Here is an 18,000-nt window from a genome sequence, read left to right on the forward strand (position 1 = left end):
ATGTGTGTTCTAGTCCAGTTGACTAAATCCGTCTCGATTTAAAAAGTGAAACTAGGTGAAAAAACGCTTTAAGTTGGTTACCTTTAGCATTTATGCATTCCTCTTTAGCCAGTTGTAGCCTGGTGTCAGCCACTTCCAGTTTTTTCAGCAGTATAAAAATAATCATTATGCTGTTTGCATTACTTTTAAAATAGATTTACTACTTTGTTTACGACACTTTGTTCTAGTTACTGATCTAACGGTTAATGAATAAGGTGTAGGCCTATAGGCCTATGCATACGGTATACTGTATAAATAAGATAAACAATGTATGCTTTAGTTGAATCACAAAATAAAATGCAACCATTGTTTCCTATATAAATCTGCTCATATGCAATAACAGTTTTGTTTGGTTTATTACAAATTTGTGCAAACAAGTTCCCCCACCACTAAAATCTCAGTTTAATCTCTGGAGATGCTATGTGATAATATATAAACCTTTGATTTAGCTTTTTCTTCTCTATAGCAGAAGGATACATCACGTTTAGAGCATGACAACTCTCCACTGTTCTTTCCAAGTCCTGTACCTCACCTGCTGCCATATGCTACACATACAGAAAGGTAACATATTATCCCCAAAGACACTGGTTTCCATGTGTTATGGGATTTCCAATAGACATAATGATTTTTATACTGAACAAACTGTATTTTCCATCCCTTTACCCTAACCCTACACCTCACAGAAAACAACGCATTTTTTAGATTTTCAAAAAACTTATTTCCGTATTAGGCTGTATAACCTGTTTTCCTATAACCTGTTTTCCTCATGGGGACTAAAAAAAATGTTCCCACAAGGTCAAAAATTACTGGTATTACTATCCTTGGGGACATTTGGTCCACATAATGTAGGGAATACCAAATACACATAAAAGTGTCAGTCAGGCCCTTTCCAAAATCTTGAATAATTCCATTAAAATATAAGTAGATATATTCTCCTACTATATTTCTGCCTGCCTCTCTGTGATTATTCATATCTTTCTTTTGTTATGCGTGTTTGTCCATTTTTCTTTCCATCGGTTGACATGGTTCTTAATGTTTTTTCTCTGATTGTTCCCATTCTTCTTTCTTTTCATCCGTCTGTCTTCTGACGTGTGAAGCTCTGAAGACCTGCGGATGGAGAGAGAGAAACTGCTGAGGGCTCTGTTAATGACAGAACTCTGAGACAACATGCAGCACAACTGCTGACAGACCACAAAACCTACACAGACAAAACAGCCCTTAACTCAATGCACTACTTTCACTGTTACAAAGTATATGAACCTAAACAAACCTCTAAGCTATAAGAGCTGTTTTAGCATTATGCCAATACCACACAGCAGTGTTTAAAGCAGTAACAGCAACATTTCTCTGTTTGTTTGCTTACTCTGTTTATAGCATGGCACTGGCGCTGTATGATCTGACTGATTAACTTTTAATAATTCTTTATACTTATTTTTCCCAATGTTTCATAATCTGTCTATGGTTTCCTGAAGTTTAGGGGGCAGACTTTATTTAAACAAGTCAGACTTTGCTTAAAGCTGTCAATGTATAGACCTACTATATTTGATTATGTTCAGAATAGAATACTACTATATTGCTTATACTATTTATGTAGTATGCAGTATGAATACTGTGCACAGTATGCAAAATACCAGTTTGACCTTCCGAAATGTGTAGTATACAGCAGAGCACACTGCCTTGGAGACTATATCCCACAATGCAATGTGTTCTTCTGTTTCAAATGTGACTTGTGAACTTGAACATCTGTTTTTATTCATTACGTAACTGAATAGCTTAAATGACGTTTACACATTTCGAAAAATTTTGAAAACATCTTTAAAACTGGAATAAAATACGATTTTATTTCTGAAGTTATTAGCACCACTTGACCTGAAAGCATAATGGGGTCGTATGTATTTAGCATACTACTGTTTAAAACGTGTTGTACTGCATATCATTTTTAGACAGTGTGCATATAGTGTGGATTGTGCATAAATGTCTTGCAAAGTTAAAGGTTTCTAATATATATTTTGTGAAAGATTTTACTGCTATCCCTATATACATTTTCATATGAAACTGCAGTTTTATACAACAACCTCCTAAATCTCTCTTGTAATATAAAAACAAAGACATTTCCGGAAGCGCGTTGAAAAGAGATGATGTTTTGATGCTTATATTGCCCGCTAGAGGGCATTAAATATGCATTTCATATAGGATTTCTTTTGAGAAGAAGATCAGGAGCAGCAAAATGAAATGTAAACTTTTTATTTTCTTGTTTACAACTTGATTATCATAAGGGAGAGCAACTCCAATGTTAATATTTTGATATGACCACACTTACTGAAATAAAATATTTAATGTAGCTCAATCACGTCTCACTTTTTTAGGTGTGGAAATGTAAATACGCACATAGTGAGTCAGTCAGTCAATCCCTCAGAAATGTAGTTAAATTTCCTTTATTTTAAGTTATTATAAAATATCAAAATAAAATAATACTTTCTCCAAACAGCCAAATTCTTGATTTCTCTTTTCTACATAAGTTTACGAATTACAAATATGATGGTAACAGTTCGGTAACATGAAAGAGTAGTGCTTTGCTTAACTACTGCCTGTTGGCATGTGAGGGTACTAGTACAAATAAATCACACTGACTATTTCACGGTCATACACTTTACTCCTACTGCTCATAAAAGCCTAAACATGCAAATTACTCCTAGTATTTAAAAAAAGCACAGAGTATAATAAACGAGGCACATTGGCATAAACAAACAGGAGGGCACAGATGGTATACAGCTGCAGGTAACAAAAGAACCTGTTCACATTCCAGCAGATGCACACAAACACTTTCCTTAATACACAGACAATGGGTGAAAATACATCTGTGTGCATTACAGCAGGCCCGAAACACTCTCTGAGTGCAGTAAATAAACACACATGCATTGACTTTTTTGGCTAAACACACACACATTCATTAGTGGGTTACATCTGCTACACATGCACACATCAACAAGCACATTTAGCTATAGAAATTTGTACATTGATTGGTACAGACAATACATATTATTCTTAGGCATGACACAGGTACACAGATATTAAGCACAAAAGTTGTTCCTGATTCTGGTTCTGAGCTATTTTTGACGAAATTATTTAGAAGAACTACACGTTGCATCTATCCACGAACTACACTGTAAGAGTTTGGCGAATCTTGTAAACAAGTTAGAACAGCTAGCTCTATGAACTTCATGCAAATTAAAACCTTCAAAGAAAAAACAAAGAGAGGCTTGAGAATGTCTCTACGTATTTACATATACTCACGGTAGAGTCACATCAACAGGGAGGCACTGACACATACACACACACACACACACACACACTTTTTTTCTGGTCCTTTGGCTTAAATTTATGGTATCAGTGAAAGTCTGCCTCAGATTCGGCAGGTTTAATGTTTAGACCCTGGTTCGAGAAGCTATTTCCTGAGTGAACATCACTGCATGTGCATAGACACAAACATACAAACTCTTGCAACAAACCGTATGAGTAGAATATTAGCTCTAACGCATAAAAAACAATGTACAATATACATTAAATGTCAAAATACATATAATTCTTTTTTAAATTTTTATATAAATAGCATACTACTGTTTAAAACGTGTATATTGTAACACGTTTAAATGGCATAAACTGCTTTGTATTGAGGGGTTTGTAGAATCCACCACAGGGGTGTGGCCTCGTCAATAGATTGGCTTAAAGCAACTGCAAGTCAAGATAGGCTCCGCCTCCTATAGTCTGGTCTCCAATAGGCTGCTTGGCCGACAGCATAGAAGGGAGAGCTACCAAAGCGCTGTTGCCGGGCTAAAGGAGACAGAAAGAAATTACATTTGCTCAAGAAACATGCTTATGCCTCATTATTTATAACAAGTCCCACCTCAAATGAGTGACAGCCCTCCTACTGACTAACTAGCAAACCGCCTGAGGCGAATGTACAGCCTGCATGGGAAACACGCACATTGTGGGTGTGCATGGCAGGAGTCACAGCTGTTTTTAGAATGGGCTTGATAGCCCATTAGGCAGCCTAATAGAACGTTTCACTCCTGTGGTGTTAAATATTTAGTGTTATATTCTGTATAATGTATTTTATTTTATCTATATGTCTTTTTATTTGAAATAAAAAAATAAAATTAATAAAAAATAATAATATTTATCTGTACTGCATTAGGCTAACCAAGACTTGTAATCGCACTTGCACGTTGTTGCTCTTTTGTTGGTTTTGATTGCTTCTTATGTCCTCATTTGTAAGTTGCTTTGGATAAAAGCGTCTGCTAAATGACTAAATAAATAATCAAATAAATATAATGTGTAATACTATCAAGTACATACTATAGCAATAATTACTGTTTTAATATAGTAAACTATATTTTGAACACACTTAGATACTTTGGGTGAAACCCTTCACACCCTTAACTCGAAGCAGGAATGTTAAGAAGAAACTGACACACCCTAGTTTCTTCTAAATACAGAGGGTCTCCTTCCCTTATTGGAAATAAATATCAAATGTATTACAGTTATCGAGTAAATATATATAAAATATACATTTTTTCCCTGTACATTAAAATGTGTCCTGTTTAATTTCATGTTTTCTGAATAAAAAATGATGCCTATCATACTTTTTTACTATGATTTACAAAACACACATACTAAAATGTCATTCAGTGTAACAATAGTTCATATACCAAAAAATCTTATCAGGCATGTTGTTACGTTGAACGATGAAACATTATATCACATTATTTTTCACAAAAGTTATTTGAAACATTAAAGTAGACACTTTAACTTGCATTAAATATGCTTTCTATTAGTGCTGTCAAACGATTAATCGCATCCAAAATAAAAGTTTTTGTTTACATAATATATGTGTGTGTATATTTATTATGTATATAGGAATACACATACATACAGCATATATTTTTAAAATATTTACGTGTATTTACATGTATTCATAATTTATATCTTATATATATTTAATATATAAACGTAACATATTTTTCTTAAATATATACATGCATGTGAGTGTTTTTATATATACATAATAAATATACACAGTATACACACATATTATGTAAACAAAAACTTTTATTTTGGATGCGATTAATCGCGATTAATCATTTGACAGCACTACTTTCTATATATATAAAATCACTTTTGTACATCTAACTTGATGCAGACACCAAAATGGGACGTCTCGTCTTTTACCCATATACATTTATATTTGTTTTAATGTATTTTAAAATAATTATAATATGATTGCTTTATAATATATAAATTCAATTATAAAGAATGTATGATTTATATAAATAATGAGATTTATTTGAATATATATACAGTATAGTAGGTTTGTGCAATATAGAAGTGTTCACTGTGTGTATTATTATTTATGCATGAATATTTATTTTGCCTGATCTAGGGTACTAACATTAGAATCCTATTGCAATGGAACGGAAAACCAGTAGTCAAGTTAGAGCAGGCCAATGCACCGCACCTTGGCTTGGTGTGTGTGGCTGTGAGGGAATTTAGACCAGAGGAACCTGTTTAGCTCATCGAGGGGGTGTGACAATGCAACTATGCGGTCCTGTTACTCAAACCCACTAAAGCATCTAAATCTTCAATGCTGAGCACTGCAGGGCAAAAGACACACCTTAATGTTCCCTACAATCCAGCCCTGCCCTGCCTATAAACCCACACACACACTGTGTTTCTGATGTGGAACAAACTAGGACTTGCATTTGGATCAGTGGCACTCAATAACATTGTGCAGCTGGATAGTAATACATTTAAATTCTGCAGAGGCCAGAAGTGAACTGTAAATAATTTAGTTACTTGCTATTTGGTAGGAAGTCAACTAAAATAATTGGAGAAAAGGCATGAAAGAAATTCCTGTACCTTCCTGAACTCACATTGATATTATAATACAGCTGTGGGTGTATTTTAAACTCACCTGATATCCATGTACCATGCTGAGGATTTCTTTAACCCCGCAATTATAAGCGTGGGAAGGGGCGTGGCCTTGCATTCGTATTAGTGCTGTGGGTGGGGCTGAGAGGACTGAGCCTGCTGAAGGGGTGTGGCCAGTAGGGAAGTAGCTGATGTTAGGGGGGGAGCCAGGTGGGCTGTATGAGAACAGACATGGATCAAATTTATGAAATACTAGTCAACTTATTATACTAAGTCAAATTATTCATATATATGTATTTTATACAGCTCTTATATTAAATATGAAATATTTATATTTTATATATTTTTTTTAAATCTCTTTTTCTTCCATTGGTTGAACAAAAAGTCCCGCCCCAATCAAACATCATTGTGTTGGAGTGATAGATTACTCTTAAGGACAGAAATATGATTATCTAGCTTTAGGAAGGCTACAAAAACCCTAGAGAAGATCTATAATCTCACACAGACAATCAGTACCTGAACCAGTTCTTCCACTATGAAGTGAGCTAAAATGCACATTAATGCTGTGTTAAACGACCTGGGTGTGACACACTCACTGTATAGTGCGTTACCCTTGTAAACACACCCAGTCCTGGTTGTGCCAAGTCCTTCTTAGAGACAAAGTCATTATGTTCAGCTTTTAGAGCTTCATTTGAGCAGCTCTTCAAAAAAGCCCACAAAACACCCTCAAACACAACCGAATACACAAAGGTTGTTTGTAAATATTCACATTTTGTGAAACATCTCAGTGAACATAAGACAGCTACCGGTGAGTATTCTGACATCATGTAAGAGTGACATATTGACTGTGTCCAAAACATAAAAGGTTCCTCTTAAAGAAACTGGTTCAGGCAGGTTTCCAAGGCATCACAATTAATGATCTGTAATAAATTCAAGTGAACTTTAGATATAACTACGTGACTACAGTGCTTATTTCTTGATAGAACTGCAATTATAAATTCCAATGGATATTCATTAATAAAAAATTTTTCCTTTCAACCACTCCTTCAGATGCCATTTGTATAATTTCACACACACAGCATTATGGCATATTATTTGGAACCATTTATGCATCTATGATACCTTCCTTCCTCAGTAATCTACCTAAGTTTTGGATACTGACTTGGATTAATATGTACACTAGAGTATTAGACACGTCATTAACTCAAGGATAAATGGTATTCAATTATCCATTCATCATCTTCTGTGAATGAAACTGCAGGTAACTATTGATCTTACACTGCATCTGTGTATGTGCATGGCTTATCTTGGACTGAAAAACAACGTTAATATAACTCTTACCTGGGATAATAGGTGGTGTAGTTCATGTACAGTGGGTTACTGGAAGGGTAGAAGGCTGTCGTTGGTGCCAGGGGTCGGGGACTCAATAGGAACTGGGAGGGGTAGATAGCTGCTGGGTCCACAGGTAGCATTGCTCCCGGAGGAAGAACCGCTCCAGAAGGAAGAATAGCTGTCCCGTGAGGAAATGCATATGATGGAGGGGACAAACCTGAAATGGGGGATGTGGGATATTGAGGAATTATTGAGTGAAAAAACAACCTTGAAGCTTCCAGTTTTGGCAACTAGATGTGATTGTAGTGTTAATCTTGTCAATGACAAAAGTGTTTTTTTAATTCTGTCATTGATAATGGAGATTAAAAAAAATGCACAATGGCGATTCATTTTAAAAAAAAATTTATAAAACATACGGCTGATGAAAATATGCTAAGAAAAAGCAACACGCAAGAAATTAAAAATGCATTAACAAAGCTTTTAGACAAAAAAATAAATAAATAAATTGTTGAAATCCAACTATAGTGTGTAAACTATATAACTATAGATTTGTCACATTGGAGCTGGAAAAGTTGAATAATGATAAACTGAACTGATTTGATTTGGCTAATTATTTATGCCAGTGGTTCTCAACCAGGGGGCCGCAGGATGACTTAAAGGGATAGTTCTCCCAAAAAATGAAAATTGAATGAAATGAAAAATGAAAAGACTTTCGTTCATCTTCGGAACACAAATTAAGATATTTTTGATGAAATCCGAGAGCTTTCTGACCCTCCATATAGAGCAATGTTGAAGCACTGATGTAACATGGACTATTTTAATGATGTCCTTACTAGGTTTCTGGGCCTGGGAACATTTCAGTTACATTGCTGTCTATGGAGGCTCAGAAAGCTTTCGAATTTCATCCAAAATATCCTAATTTGTGTTCCAAAGCTGAACGAAGTTCTTACAGGTTTGAAATAACATGAGGTCGAGTATTTAATGACAGAACTCTCATTTTTGGGTGAACCATCCCTTTAAGATTAAAAAAAAAAGTAAAGTTAATTTAAGGTTGAGAAATTTAATATATTAATACTCTCAGTTTCTGTTAACTAGAGTTTAAAAACAAGCTTTGTCATAATTACAGCAGAAATACTGGAAATATTGTGTCCTATATAGAGCAGGGGGTGGGCTTTCAAATTTTGTGTTGAACAGCAGGGTCAAAAAAGGTTGAGAACCACAGCTTAATGCTATTTTAGTGAGAATAAAATTAATCAAAATAATATAGGCTATATATTTTTTTAATAATTTCATATATTTGTATATTTTTTTATTTTATTCTCACTAAGATGGCACACAACTTTGTGTATACCATTTTAGTGAGAATAAAGTGGACTAAAATGAATGAATGTGACATGATGAAATATTAAATTTACATAATCACTAATAAAATAAATACTAGCGATTAGTCAAGGTATTTTTGCCAAAAAAATAAAGGGTGTGGTCCTGGCTTGAACCTATTCCAGTTACAATGAGGGCTTTACACCTTTAAACCCCTTTCAAGTCCTGTTCATTGTTTGTCATCAGAGGCTCATGCAGTCATCCCATCAAACAAACAATGAACACTATATGGTGTAGCCACAAGCAGTAGCCATCTCAAAAGCCTGTCTTGTCACAAACTTGTCACATTGTGAACCCGTGTATAAATGAGTTGTCTTGCAGCCAATTTGAGCATCTCTCATAGTTAACGCTGCAGTTACAATTACAAATCTCATCTATCATGTGTATGTTATGTGTCTCATTATATTAAATCTGTTGAAATGTTTCGCTCACTGTACAGTTTAGGAGAATAAATGTATTTCTATTAAAATATCTATCCCAAACTTTATCTCACACTCGAAGCATGCAGCAGAACATAACACAAAACTGTCAATAATTGCCATTATAATTCAGCTACAAGTCAAGTATGTTCCTCCACCCTTCAACACATATCAGTACACAGCCACAGGCATAAAGATGCCTTTAACCGGACTGAACCTGTGGCGTGCCGAGGCTTTTACGTGTGCCGCTGTTGGTTGTTAGGATAGCAAAGTTACGGAGCTGACAATCTACAACCAAAGAGAGAAAGAAATCTACACTAAATCAAACAGAAAGTACCTTTCCACGACACACCAAAGTGCATATGGTGACATTTATAATGTGGATTAAAATTTTGTGCACATTTAGATTTAGAAAGATTGCACTAAATCACCCCAAATCAAAGACCTCCATTCCCCCGCTGTGGAAAAGCATCTGACAAACTCAGATCTGAATTGAATAAAAAAAATAAAATTCACCCACCCAAATTCCTACTGCTCCTGATGCCCATTCCTGCCTGGGCAGGAAAATGGACAGGACACCCACCATGAATGAATAAGTGAATGAATGAGAGAAAGGGGAAAAACAGGAAGGCGTGAAGCGCCACCTACCCGCACACACAGCTGAGAGAAGCAGCCCCAGAGCCCAGCGGCACTTACGTCGTAACTTACATGGTGGCGGCGAGAGGCCGCTCCTGTTGAGCGTCCCCCCCATCAGCACGATGTTCATCTCCTGAGCGGAGCAAGCAAACACCTCCACGTAACGTTCCTTCATGCTGCGCTTGTGGCAGTGCTGGGCCGCCAGGAACGCCCGGTCAGCTGAACTCATCTGGATAAAAGCATCACCCGATGGACGACCCTGATCAAACACACAAACAAATGCTGAATTCATAAACTCACTTTAAACAAAAAATTTTACAATTCTTCTTATTTTAAATTCATTTTTCAAAAAATACTTGAACCCTGTACTAAAATACTGATGTTTTCTGCACTGCTTATTCAATATAGTGCAAACAGACACTGTGAACTATGTAGTTTAATTTCAGAATAATTACAGACTCTTATGAGCCAGTTCTTTTTAATGAATGCAAAAATGGTGCAACCGCTATAGTTCAGCTCCCCAAACAAATGAGTCTTATGTGTTCTTTAAATCAAAAGCATACAATGCGAAACAGTCCAGTTGTTCTACAGTTCAATACCTGAATAAACAATGTTTATTTTGATTAAACAACAGAAATTCATACAGCTATACAACTACAATCAGTGTAGTTACTGACTAGTTGTTCATATGACAATGTGTAGTTAAGTGTTAAGTTATAAAAATAAATGAATTAAATGTTGTTGTTAGTGGTTGTTCAGTGTTGTTGTTTAATATATAGCCTAGTTCATTTAATATAATTATTGGATTGCATAAAAAGAAAATCTGTAAAAAGACCTTTTGCATAATTAAAAAACAAATCATCATTACAATCACAATTACTTTTTCTCCCAAAATATTTAGTTCTTTAAAAAGTACTACATTACCATTCAAATGTTTGGGGTTAGTAGAGTAGGATTATTTAATAAATTAATACTTTATTCAATAAGTATGTGTTCAAAAAAAGACAGTAAAGACTTTTACATTTTTACATATGCTATATTAAAAAATGCTGTCCCTTTAAATTTTCTATTCATCAAAAAATCCTGAAAAATGTATCATTGTTTCCACAAAAAAAAATTATTAAGCAGCATACCTGTTTTACGAAATTGATAATCATAAGAAATGTTACTTGAGCACCAAATCAGCATACTAAAATGATCACTTTGCAGTCACATGAAAAAAGAATGTTTCAAAATATATTAAAATAGAAAAGTAATTTTTTAAAATTGTAACAGTATTTCAAAATATTGCTGTTTTTACTGTATTGTTGATCAAATAAATGCAGCCTTGGTGAGTATAAGAGAATTCTTAAAAAAAAAAAAAAAAAAATCATATCAACACAACTTTTGAATCTTTAATGGAACCGTTAAGAGGAATCAGAATCATTAAATTAATTCTTTATATCTAGCTGAAAATATACAAGCAAGCAAGCCAACTTAAAAAAAACTTGGTTTGTGTGAAAACGTTTGTATAGTCCTATTCTCAAGTACAGTTCTCTTTAGCATGCTTTGAGATTTTGTAAGGACCAAGGCATGACAGAAACACATTGTAAAGGAATGAAGAAACACAAGTCCTGACAGAAGCTGTGATTAATCACCCTTATTTATGGAGCAGTTGAGCCAAAGGGGGAAAACTCCCTGACAGAACACATTCTGAACTGCATAGGTGTGTTTATTTTGTTACTGGATGAACTTCATATGAATATTACAGTTCATATGTATGTAAGTGGGTCTTGAGATCCTTACCTGCTGGTTAAGCACCATATGCACTCCATGTGGCTTGATGTCAGCAGTGTATTCCCCCAAGAAAACCAATATGTCCTGGATGGTGGCATCGTATGGCAGACCCCTCAATCTCACGCAGTCCCGCACACCTGTCACTGCTGCCGTTGGGGACATGAATGTGGGGGGTGGCACAACAGACAGGATGGGGGACGGGGCCACGGAAATCAATGGGGCCGATGAGTATCTGTTCAGTACCTGACACACAAATGCTGGAGTTATATGACTGGCAGTGCACATCATCAAAAAGACTTCTGCCTTTTTATAGCTCCAGGTGTGGAGATGACGGATGGACTGTGCTCTACCTGCAGGTACTGATACTGTTTGTCACCACGCAAACACACGTTTGGTGTGTCTGTATCCTTAAATGCCCTTATATATGGAGACAACTTGCCCATTCTGTGTCGGTTTTATTGTTGTTGGAACTTTACCAGATCAGGTCTATGAATCCATGCACTTCCTGTTTGAGCAAGTCAAACTGTCACTTAAGGGTTAGCATTAAAAACCCACAGCAGATTTTTTTAGGTTCCTTTCTTTGTTTCTTTATATTTGATTGTTTAATGTAATTACCCATTCTACTTATAATTAACTCTTCTCACTGACTGGTCCAATATATCTGTACTTTGGTTTAGACAGACAGAAAATTAGTTTGACCGATTTTATTTTATTCTACCAGTGTTCATATTTTTCCTATAATTAGTTATAGGTAAAAAAAAGAAAGAAAATTCATTAATTAATGCATATTTTGCATTCAAAAAACTAAGATGAAAATAAATCTGCAACCACTCTAATAGCAAAACATCTCTGCGTTTATATAATACAGGCATAAAAACTAAACTAAAAATAAAAATATATATATTTATTATGCATATTACGTTCATTGTTGTAGTCTTATGATTATGCACTTATGTTAAAAGTAAAAATAAAACAATTAAAAATCAGTTGAACATACTGTTATTAGAACTGTTAAAAGGGTTAAAGTGAGTTTAACCTCCTGCTATGGTTGAGTAGCTTTGGTTTGATATATATGACGACAGCTAAATATTAAAACAGAGGAATTCCAAGTAATTCTACAAAATTAGTAACAATGAAATGTTAAAGGTTTTGCATTGCAGAACAGGAAGACTAGAAGAGAGATTTTATGGCAGCTTTGAAAAGCTAATCTTTTACAGATTGCCGAGCTGATTGTTTGTTCAGCGAGCCGGGTCGTTCAGATAGAGTACATGCTTGTACACACATTTACACACCCAAACACCTCACGTTTTACTTGCCCTACTGAATCTGTCTAAACCATCTAAAATACACACCACACAACCGATGATTTCAAATCAAATAGGAAGTGCTGCTCTCACCTGTTGCACCTCAGCCGTAGTGCTCTTGAACAGCTCTATGTACCTCTTGCCCAGGATGTCCTTGTGTTTTTTGAGTGCGTTCTGAGCATGCTCCTCGCAGGAGAACAGGACGAACGCGTCCCCAGTGGGCCTGCCATCGGGAAAACGTACAAACAGAATGCCTTCGCTGCCGTCTGTCACAGGACACGCCGGGGAGAAGAACTGCAGCACCTGCTCTGCGGTGGCGGTGAATGGAAGTCCACGCATGCGTATGATAACCTGATTCTCCCTCGACAGAAATTTGGCCACTTCATTAGAGGTGCCTGTCAGTTAGACATTGACACATGAGCCACTCAATATGAAGCTAAAATACACAAAACGTACTCAAACCAATGCAAATAACCCTGACACAACACAAACTCAGGAAATCAGATGATATAGACAGTTTATATTACAACTGCATTCATATAATAACTAGTAAGACAAGAATGTGCAAAGATTGTTCACATATAGGGATGGGAAAGTAAGAAAGTTAGTTCCTGTTCCAATTCTTGTGAATGATTCCAGTTACTTTACTTCCTGTAGTTTTTTTAAGGCATAAATATTTGGAAAAATAATTTTGATTTCATTGCCAAATGATGAGATGACTTCAATAATAAATAAATGTAAATCAGTTCTCACTCTGTAGGAGTCAGACTACATTGTTTGCACATTACATTTTTAGATTCAAAGAACCGGCTCATACAAATAATTAAGTTTGGGAATCTACACTGGCCACACTGCTCCATTTTTTTAATGGAGCCAGTTCTGAATAAGAATAGATTATTCATGGAATTTAATTAATTATGGAACCAGTTCTGAATAAGAATAAGAACCGGTTCTCAGTTCCAAACCCTATCCATATACAACCCCAAATATCACATGCATGCAAACTCAAGTGCAAAAAAAAGTGTTTTTACCTCCTGCAATCTTTAGAAAGTCTTCACCTGTTGCCTTGTAAACCTGCAATACAAAATAATGTATGTAAATAATTTAGAATTTACATACAATTCCACTACAATAATTTAAAAAAAGGTTATAGTAACCGGACTTTAGTTCATCAGGGCACTAAATGTAACTTCATGTACCAAAACAGATTGAAAATGATATTCATATGATATATTTATATATCACTATACCTAGTGTTACACTAGACGTGATATAATAGCTTTAAGAATGTGTGTGTACCTCAATGTATCTGGTGCCCATGTGATGCTTATGTCTCTGCAGTGCCAAATCCCTGTGCTCTTCACTCACAAACCGCACTAGTGCCTCTCCGTTCCTCCTGCCCTGAGCATTCAGACACAACGCAGCACCTCCTCTACACACACAGACACACACATGCAGTCATTCATTAGAAACACTGGCATTGTGCACAGACTGAATGATGATCATTTATTAATAAGTGCTGCCTGTTGGTGGTTTGTAGGTTATGTGTGCATACTTGGCGATGTTGAGACCCCTGAAGAATCGGGCGATGTCCTGGTCCGAGGACTGCCATGGAAGACCCCGTGCTCTGATCACTGTGTTATCATTCACCCTCTCCATCTTACTGCTATACACATACATACATGCAATTTAAACAATGTGCCGCACCAGCTTATACTAGTATCAAGGCAACAATTAATATCAAGTGACCCTTTGTTAAGCTCCACATCCTTGGTTACTACTATTTTAAGCTTTACAGAAATTCTCATAGGATTCAACAAGAGATTTCGGTGACCTGCATGATTTCCAGTAAACGTGCACTGGCTAGAATTATGTGTGACACTGTACAGCATTTTACCAGATGTTTTTCTTTAGATAAATACTTCTGAATGAAAATAAAAACTTCAATATCTCAACAGATAAATAAAACTACTGTAATATTCATTTACCAGAAATAGTTAATACATGTTCATTACTGATTAAGACAATTTAATTCACAGCATGAACTCTGTATTTATTAAAATATTAGGAAAAAGAAAAAAAAAATGTTATATTAAAATACTCAGTAATACTAATATCCTCTTTGAATTATAGCATCACTATTATAAGTGTGGCAGCACAACAACATTTCATGTAAACGTTTAAACTTAGCACACATGACATCTTCCATTTCCATTTTATAGTCATTTGTTTCATTTTATAGAAATTAGAGTCACAAACAGTAATATTTTAATGAGTAACTGAAAAAATGTATAATCATTATACAAAATCCCATGATTTTCTATGATTTTATTAATTTCACTGTCTTTTCCAGACCTTAAAGAAACACAATTTCCTTTATATTTCCAGGTTTTCTTTTGATATTTCCAAATGCAGGTACTCTTATAGTGTGGTGGATGGCAATAGTTGCTAAGGTGAGACTGGACATTAATATTAATGTGGAACTTAGCAAAAAATAATAATTTTGAACACAGTTGCAGACATTTGTTTGTTAGTTTAGTTTAAATAAGAAACAGCTCTTACCAAGTGCCAGTCTCAAACTTGTCATTCACTTTTTCTGGGACGGAGAACTGGTGGCCTATATGAAGACGAATAAAGCAGGTTCACAAAAACACTTCTGAATATTAAATTCATGTGTTCAGACAATAATATGTAAGTTATAATGACTTACAGACAGGCTCCGAGATAAGTGCTAAAACAATTTCTGACATCTGCTGAACTTTGTGAGCAGTGAACGCATGAAGAGAAGAATCTACAACCACATTTAGGTCTGATCGCAATGCAGTCAAGGAATACAGCATCTGTGTTTAGTGTTACTGGTGATAATTTCCATTTAATGACACAGTAAAGATGCAAGGAACAACTAGGACAGGGTTTATGAACGCACAAGGACAGTTGAAACACAGCAGTCTTCCATAAAGGCACAATAGAAACATGGAGGGAGAGAATGACTTTCGATTAACCTTTCTTACTGTGCAGAGGGCTGTGCTATTGCATTGTATGTTTGATTCTGAGTGTGTGTGTGTGTGTGTGTGTGTGTGTGTGTTTGTGTGTGTGTATTAAGACGTTACAGCGCAGGTGTGGCAGGTTAAGCTTGTTGGCTAAACACTCTTGGCTTTCTCTTGCTGGCTCAATTGAGACCACACTATTGTGAGTCTATTTGCATTTCAAAACCTTGGGATCCTGCAGCCAACACCCTGTTGCCTATCTTTCGCTCTCATACACACTCAAATGCAACTTCCTCACACTGGTTGTCAGAGAATTATCTACTAACATGTGCAATAATCTATTCTCATCCATTTAAGTCTTACAAAAAAAACACACAAAATGATGTCATGACCTTTTTTAAGGATACAGTCAGCCATGTCCTGAAGATTCGAGTCTTTCAACTCCCCTTCTGATGGGAATTTATTCTTGAACTCTTTTTGCAGGTCAAAGAATGAGAAGAAACACTCGGGTAACAAAATATTCTGGAAATCATGAAAGCAAGCGGTCAAGAAAACACATCTGCACTTATAAATTATTAGCTTCTAAATAAATATTGCCTCCTCACTTGCAGTATTTAGAGTTTGATACCTTGCTGGAAGCCTCGGGATGGAGGACTTGACGAATGTGCAGCTGTCCATCCGTACAGAGGTAGAAGGTTTTTCCTGCACCTGCGTCCACTTCTGCACATAACCTCTGATTCAACTGCACACACATGGACACTCTGAGTAAACGCCACTTTTATGTGCCATTTAATACATACCCACAAGACTGCTTGTGCAAATATCAATCCACAAGCTGTTAAATAATGTTTAATAGTGTGTAAAGATATGCAACTAAATGGTGTATAGACAGACCCTCCCTCAAAGAGAGTTAGAAAAGAAAGTCCTTTGAAAGGATCCACTCTCATATGCAAACATCCTTATGTATATTGAACTGAAAGTTCTAAAAAAGATAAATACCAGCCTGTCAGAACAGATTGTATGAGAATGATCACCTGTTCGATGGCCTCCTCAAGCGGTTCAGCTTCTGTCAAGGTCTCCTCGGTGAGTCCACTCACCTCCAGACACTCCTCAGAAAGCTCAATGTGATCCGGTTTGACTAGCAATTCGTTTACCTGACCAGCCTAAATGCGGAAAGCAGAGGAATGCTCACTTCCAACATAGATTTACATAGGCAAATCAATTAATGGATGGATGAATTGATAAATAGCAGGGGAATAGATTTGGATTTAGATTGATAGAGCTTAAAGTTGACTTTGGACTTTTTGTTTAAATATCTGCTCTATATAAATGATAAATTATTTCTCTCTCACACCTTCAACAGAATTAATTACACAAACACACATATACACACAGATAGATAGATAGATAGATAGATAGATAGATAGATAGATAGATAGATAGATAGATAGATAGATAGATGAAAGTGAATAAATAAATACATTTTACTATTTGTCCTTTTACTTAGTAATATTTTTTTCCCCAAAATATGTCATATTAATGAAGACTTACTCTCTGTAACCTCCACCAGAATTAACCTACTACACACACACCAACGCACGCACACACACACACACACCAAAGCATAACCCGCATACACACCATCATGGGGAAATATGAAATTACCTTTTTAGTCGCTAAATCCACAACCTGCCAAACCAACTGTACAATTTCCTTCTCATCTGATCCCAATTGGTCCCCACTTGCGCCAGATGTGGTGGTGAATAAAAGCACCAGATAATCTGGATTAACCGTCATTTTTAAAAAGGGGAAAAAAAAGTATTGTCACACCACCCCGATAGCAAAAGCAAAACCCTAGAGATCAACTCCAGGTGACAGAGAAGCAAAGAGCCCAGTGACCCCACACCTACGGACAGATCAGTGCCGGGTTCGGACTCGCCTCGATGTGTCCCGTGGCCTTTTAATTGCGTAAGAATCGATGCAAACAAGTCCGAAACCCTTGGCTCTGCTCCGCAATGGCTGCTTGGATCGCGCTGGTTTTGTGTGCGCCCTACCTGGCCACCGCCCACGTGACACAGGTAATAGATACCTGCCCAAAAGAAAGCCCTCCTACTGCTGCTGAGAAACAAGGACGTGGCATGGCACGCCGAAAACGCGCTCGTGCTACATAATGTGAGGGAATTCAGGATCTGTTTATTA

General features: G+C 36.1%; 2 protein-coding genes across 3 annotated transcripts in view; one reads left to right on the top strand and one right to left on the bottom strand.

The window, feature by feature from the left end:
- LOC306877695 (band 4.1-like protein 4B) overlaps positions 1 to 2,528 on the top strand; it is a 27,921-nt gene extending 25,393 nt beyond the window's left edge. The window contains exons 22-23 of the mRNA XM_079429606.1: positions 506 to 600; positions 1,137 to 2,528. Of these exons, the coding sequence (XP_079285732.1) occupies positions 506 to 600; positions 1,137 to 1,200 (159 nt within the window). The 3' untranslated portion in view covers positions 1,201 to 2,528. The remainder of the gene's footprint in view (positions 1 to 505; positions 601 to 1,136) is intronic.
- On the bottom strand, positions 2,459 to 17,857 carry LOC306877687 (epithelial splicing regulatory protein 1-like). 2 transcript variants are annotated; one of them, XM_079429598.1, is made up of 15 exons: positions 17,467 to 17,857; positions 16,836 to 16,964; positions 16,430 to 16,543; positions 16,209 to 16,323; positions 15,525 to 15,623; positions 15,377 to 15,431; positions 14,370 to 14,480; positions 14,114 to 14,246; positions 13,846 to 13,888; positions 12,908 to 13,209; positions 11,520 to 11,753; positions 9,807 to 9,993; positions 7,309 to 7,516; positions 6,011 to 6,182; positions 2,459 to 3,870 (listed from the first exon to the last, which is right to left on the bottom strand). In XM_079429598.1, the coding sequence occupies exons 1-15, from the start codon at positions 17,596 to 17,598 to the stop codon at positions 3,763 to 3,765; spliced, it is 2,142 nt and encodes a 713-aa protein (XP_079285724.1). In that variant the 5' UTR covers positions 17,599 to 17,857; the 3' UTR covers positions 2,459 to 3,762. The 2 variants fall into 2 exon arrangements, with proteins under 2 accessions (XP_079285724.1, XP_079285723.1); XM_079429597.1 differs by having other exon boundaries at positions 9,795 to 9,993.
- Positions 17,858 to 18,000: the final 143 nt, after the last annotated feature.

The sequence above is a fragment of the Barbus barbus genome (genome assembly GCF_936440315.1).
Source record: "Barbus barbus genome assembly, chromosome: 12".
Lineage (NCBI taxonomy): Eukaryota > Metazoa > Chordata > Actinopteri > Cypriniformes > Cyprinidae > Barbus > Barbus barbus.